General features: G+C 49.4%; 1 protein-coding gene across 1 annotated transcript in view; it reads right to left on the reverse strand.

The window, feature by feature from the left end:
- The window catches only part of LOC110167658 (sodium channel protein type 4 subunit alpha-like), an 84,123-nt gene that overhangs the window by 71,555 nt on the left and 6,568 nt on the right, over positions 1-6,000 (reverse strand). The window contains exon 3 of the mRNA XM_055151200.1: positions 5,452-5,570. Within this exon, the coding sequence (XP_055007175.1) occupies positions 5,452-5,570 (119 nt within the window). The remainder of the gene's footprint in view (positions 1-5,451; positions 5,571-6,000) is intronic.

Below are 6,000 nucleotides of genomic sequence, written 5' to 3' on the forward strand. Positions count from 1 at the left end.
TACTACAGAGTACTGCAGTCAAGGAGTACAATATACTATACTACTACTACTACTACTACTACAGAGTACTGCAGTCAAGGAGTACAAATACTACTACTACTACTACTACTACAGAGTACTGCAGTCAAGGAGTACAAATACTACTACTACTACTACTACTACAGAGTACTGCAGTCAAGGAGTACAAATACTACTACTACTACTACTACAGAGTACTGCAGTCAAGGAGTACAAATACTACTACTACTACTACTACAGAGTACTGCAGTCAAGGAGTACAAATACTACTACTACTACTACTACTACAGAGTACTGCAGTCAAGGAGTACAAATACTACTACTACTACTACTACAGAGTACTGCAGCAGTCAAGAGCTGCAGTCAAGGAGTACAAATACTACTACTACTACTACTACTACAGAGTACTGCAGTCAAGGAGTACAAATACTACTACTACTACTACTACTACAGAGTACTGCAGTCAAGGAGTACAATTACTACTACTACTACAGAGTACTGCAGTCAAGGAGTACAAATACTACTACTACTACTACTACTACAGAGTACTGCAGTCAAGGAGTACAAATACTACTACTACTACTACTACTACAGAGTACTGCAGTCAAGGAGTACAATACTACTACTACTACTACAGAGTACTGCAGTCAAGGAGTACAAATACTACTACTACTACTACTACAGAGTACTGCAGTCAAGGAGACAACTATACAGGAGCTACTACTGCTACTACTACTACTACAGAGTACTGCAGTCAAGGAGTACAAATACTACTACTACTACAGAGTACTGCAGTCATGAAGTACAAATACTACTACTACTACTACTACAGAGTACTGCAGTCATGAAGTACAAATACTACACAGATTTACATCAACATTTTACCTTTTGGTCTTTTGTAAAAGTTTATTATTGAGTCTCCCTCCTCTCCAAACTAAGTCGCTCCCCCTTCAGAGCACCAACCCCAACACACTCAGCCTCTCTGTGCTGAGTCGCTCCCCCTTCAGAGCGTCGCACTAATGACACTCCTGCACAAACTTCAGGTCTGTCCAGTCGCTGGGTTCAGTTTGTGTCATGTTTATGTGTAAATTGTGATGTCATCAGTGTGATGTCATCAGTGTGATGTCATCAGTGTGACGTCATCAGTGTGACGTCATCAGTGTGACGTCATCAGTGTGACGTCATCAGTGTGACGTCATCAGTGTGACGTCATCAGTGTGACGTCATCAGTGTGATGTCATCAGTGTGAAAGTCTCTATAATAAAACTCCACTTCATCTTCATCATTTTCCCCCAAAAATGTTGAACGTTTCCTGTTTCTGGATGCAACACGATCAAAACCAGAACTAAACCAGGACTGAACCAGGACTAAACCAGGACTAAACCAGGACTAGAGCAGGAATTGATCAGGTCTTGAACAGGACCGGATCAGGACCAGGATCAGGACCAGGATTAAGTCTTGATCAGGACCAGGATCAGGACCAGGATCAGGACCGGACCAGGACCAGGATCAGGACCAGGACCAGGACCAGGACCAGGACCAGGACCAGGACCAGGATGTTGGGGGCTGTTGTTGTGAAGGTGAAGCGGTGGCGTCAGGTGGAGCGAGGGGGCGGGGCTCTGCTGGGATAATGACAGGTGTACAGGAGCCTGAGAGGGACACGCTGAGGGCAAAGCTGTAATTACACCCACACCTGTCAATCACTCCAGGAGAGGAGGAGGAGGAGAAGAAGAAGAGAAGACGAGGAGAGGAAAAGAGGAAAAGAGGAAAAGAGGAAAAGAGGAAGAAGGAGAAAAAAGGAGGAGGAAAGAGGAGGAGGACCATAGTCCTGTTTTAGACCTGGTCCAGACCAGATTTAGGTTAAGACCTGATTTATTCTTATTCTAGAGCAGGTTTAGTCCTGGTTTAGTTCTGGTTTAGTCCTGGTTTAGTCCTGGTTTAGTTCTGGTTTAGTCCTGGTTGAGTCCTGGTTTAGTCCTGGTTTACCTGGTTTAGTCTTAGTTCTGGTTGGAGTCCTTGAGTCCTAGTCCTGGGTTTAGTCCTGGTTTAGTCCTGGTTAGTCCTGGTCCTGGTGGTTAGTTCCTGGTTGAGTCTGGTTAGTCCTGGTTGAGTCCTGGTTGAGTTGAGTCCTGGTTGAGTCCTGGTTTAGTCCTGGTTTAGTCCTGGTTAGTCCTGGTTGAGTCTGATCTGGTTAGTCCTGGTTTGAGTCCTGGTTTAGTGGTTGAGTCCTGGTTTAGTCCTGGTTGAGTTGAGTCCTGGTTTAGTCCTGGTTGAGTCCTGGTTTAGTCCTGGTTGAGTCCTAGTTTAGTTCTGGTTGAGTCCTGGTTGAGTCCTGGTTTAGTTTAGTCTGGTTTAGTCCTGGTCCTGGTTAGTCCTGGTTTAGTTCTTGGTTGAGTCCTGGTTTAGTTCTGGTTGAGTCCTGGTTGAGTCCTGTTGGTCCTAGTTGGTTGAGTCCTGGTTGAGTCCTGGTTTAGTTCTCTTCTGGAGCCTGTGTCCCGCTCTTATCTTCTCGTTCACACCTGCGTCACATGTCGGCTCTCGTCCAATCAGGCGGCGTTCTGTCCCAGTGGCGCCGGGCTGTCGGCCAATCACGCGTCAGTTTGAGGAGCCTCTTACAGACACCTTCACTGGGCTCAGAGCCGCACGAGCCACACGCACGACCGCGCGCACGAGCCGCGCGCACGAGCGCGCGCACGAGCCGCGCGCACGAGCCGCGCGCACGAGCCAACGTGCACTGAGGAGTGAAGCAGTGAAAATTAAACTAAAAACACAGAGTCACACGATGATGTCACAAAGTGACTCTGTGTGTCTCTAAAACTGGACTAAACCAGGACTAAACCAGGACTAAACCAGGACTGAACCAGGACTAAACCAGGACTAAACCAGGATTCAACCAGGAACCAGGACTAAACCAGGTCTAAACCAGGACTAAACCAGGACTAAACCAGAACTAAACCAGGACTGAACCAGGTCTAAACCAGGACTAAACCAGGACTAAACCAGAACTAAACCAGGACTGAACCAGGACTAAACCAGGACTAGACCAGGTCTAAACCAGGACTCAACCAGGACTAAACCAGGTCTAAACCAGGACTAAACCAGGTCTAAACTGGCTCCCCCAGTCTTTGGTCTGTGGTCCTTGGTCTTGTGTGGACTGAACTAGACTTGGTCCTGGTCCCCAGTCTCTGATCCTCGGTCCTGGACCTGGTCTTGGTCTGGTCTGGTCTTGGTCCTGGTCTGTCTGGTCTTGGTCTGGTCTGGTGGTGGTCTTGGTCTTGGTTGGTCCTGGTTGGTCCTGGTCCTGGTTGGTCTTGGTCCTGGTCTTGGTTGGTCTTGGTCCTGGTCCTGGTCCTGGTCTTGGTCTTGGTCTGGTCCTGGTCTGGTCTGGTCGTTGGTCTGGTCCTGGTCTTGGTTGGTCTTGGTCCTGGTCCTTGGTCTTGGTCTTGGTCTTGGTCCTGGTCCTGGTCTGGTCTGTCCTGTCTGGTCCTGGTCTTGGTCTGGTCTTGGTCTTGGTCTGGTTGGTCCTGGTCTTGGTTGGTCCTGGTCTTGGTCTTGGTCCTGGTCTGTCCTGGTCCTGGTCTTGGTCTGGTCCTGGTCTGGTCTTGGTCCTGGTCCTGGTCCTGGTCTTGGTCCTGGTCTGGTCTTGGTCTTGGTCTGGTCTGGTCCTTGGTCTTGGTCTTGGTCTTGGTCTTGGTCCTGGTCCTCCTGGTCTGGTCTTGGTCCTTGGTCTTGGTCTTGGTCCTGGTCCTGGTCTGGTCCTGGTCTTGGTCTTGGTCCTGGTCCTCTGGTCTTGGTCCTGGTCCTGGTCCTGGTTTGGTCTGGTCTTGGTCTGGTCTTGGGTCGGTCTGGTCTGGTCTTGGTCTGGTCCTGGTCCTGGTCTGGTCCTGGTCTTGGTCTCCTGGTCTTGGTCTGGTCCTTGGTCCTGGTCTTGGTCCTGTCTTGGTCTTGGTCCTGGTCTTGGTCTTGGTGGTTGGTCCTGGTCTTGGTCTTGGTCCTGGTCCTGGTCCTGGTCTGGTCTGGTCTTGGTCTTGGTCTTGGTCCTGGTCTGGTCCTGGTCTGGTCTTGGTCTGGTCTTGGTCTTGGTCTGGTCTTGGTCTTGGTCTTGGTTGGTCTTGGTCCTGGTCTTGGTCCTGGTCTGGTCTGGTCTTGGTCTGGTCTTGGTCCTGTCTTGGTCCTGGTCCTGGTCTTGGTCTTGGTCTTGGTCTTGGTCTTGGTCTGGTCCTGGTCTGGTCTGGTCTGGTCTTGGTCTGGTCTTGGTCTTGGTCTTGGTCTTGGTCCTGGTGCGTCCTGGTCTGGTCTGGTCCTGGTCTTGGTCTTGGTCCTGGTCTGGTCTTGGTCCTGGTCTTGGTCTTGGTCCTGGTCCTGGTCTTGGTCCTGGTCTTGGTCTTGGTGTGGACAGGACTCGTGTCACACTTCAGCACTTAGACGCCTCTGATCTGACAGCAGCAGATACCAGCCACGTGCACGCTCCTGGACACACGTGCACGCCCCTGGACACACGTGCACGCTCCTGGACACACGTGCACGCTCCTGGACACACGTGCACGCCCCTGGACACACGTGCACGCTCCTGCCTCCAAATGCTCTTGGCTCCACACACACACACACACGTGCACACACACATGCACACACACATGTGCACACACACACGTGCACACACACACACACACACACACACACGTGCACACACACGTGCACACACACACACAGTCAGGCCTCGTGCACGTGCAATAAACCCTTGTGCACAACGAGAACAAAATGTCACAACAGCAAATGAAAATAGAACTGACCACAGACCAGGACTAAACCAGGACTAAACCAGGACTAAACCAGGTCTAAACCAGGACTAAACCAGACTAAACCTGGGGTCTAAACCAGGACTAAACCAGGACTAAACCAGGACTAAACAGGATAAACTAGAAACTAAACCAGGATAAACCAGGACTAAACCAGAACTAAACCAGGACTAAACCTGGTCTAAACCAGGACTAAACCTGATCTAAACCAGGTCTAAACCAGGACTAAACCAGGTCTAAACCAGGTCTCATGGTCTTGGAGTCTTAAGTTTGTTTTCTGTTGTTTATTGACAAAATGATCAATACTAATCCACATCAGGACTAAATCAAGACGAACGACCAGAGACCAAACTGAACCAAAACAGACCTGGTTTAGACCTGGTTTAGTCCTGGTCTAGTCCTGGTTTAGTTTCTCTTACTGTTGATGTTTATGATCTGTTGACAGAGACACAGACCCCCCCCCTTACACACACTCTTCAGACTCTTATTGTGAAAGGGTTACCTGTATGTTTGGTGTTTTATTGTGAAAGGGTTACCTGTATGTTTGGTGTTTTATTGTGAAAGGGTTACCTGTATGTTTGGTGTTTTATTGTGAAAGGGTTACCTGTATGTTTGGTGTTTTATTGTGAAAGGATATGAGTGGACCAGGACGCGGATGGCGAGGCGTCTCACCGGGTGGAAGGGGCTGAACAGGTACAGGGCAGACGTGGCACTGAAGCGGAAAATGGCTTTGCCCTTGTTCAACACGATGAAGGTCTGAAACAGAGACACAGAGACACGGGTAAGACCGGACCGAGACCGGGACCAAGACCAGGACCAGGACCAGGACCAGGACCAGGACTAAATCTGAGGCTGCAGTGATTCTGGTGTTTTAAACTGTGAGCTGCTCAAACATGAGTGTGTAAAGTTCTAAAGTCCAGTTTATGGTCGTGCATCAGATTCGTCGTGAACCTCGTCCTCAGTTCGTTTTCGTCGACCAACGTTCGCCTCAGAAATGTTCTAACTACACATCAAAGCGACGCAGACGGTCATTTCCTTTTCTAAATTTTCCCGCTTCATTTTGTAAAACGAACTCCAGGTGTAACTCGTCGCCTCCTGGTGTTGTGGAGGTGAATCTCTTGGCGTTTCACAGACGTCGACACAGATCCGTAAAACAAAAACGACGGCGTCAGAGACGGACGAGTCG

The sequence above is a fragment of the Boleophthalmus pectinirostris genome, unplaced genomic scaffold (assembly GCF_026225935.1).
Source record: "Boleophthalmus pectinirostris isolate CB_2022bp ecotype Guang Dong unplaced genomic scaffold, ASM2622593v1 HiC_scaffold_15, whole genome shotgun sequence".
Lineage (NCBI taxonomy): Eukaryota > Metazoa > Chordata > Actinopteri > Gobiiformes > Gobiidae > Boleophthalmus > Boleophthalmus pectinirostris.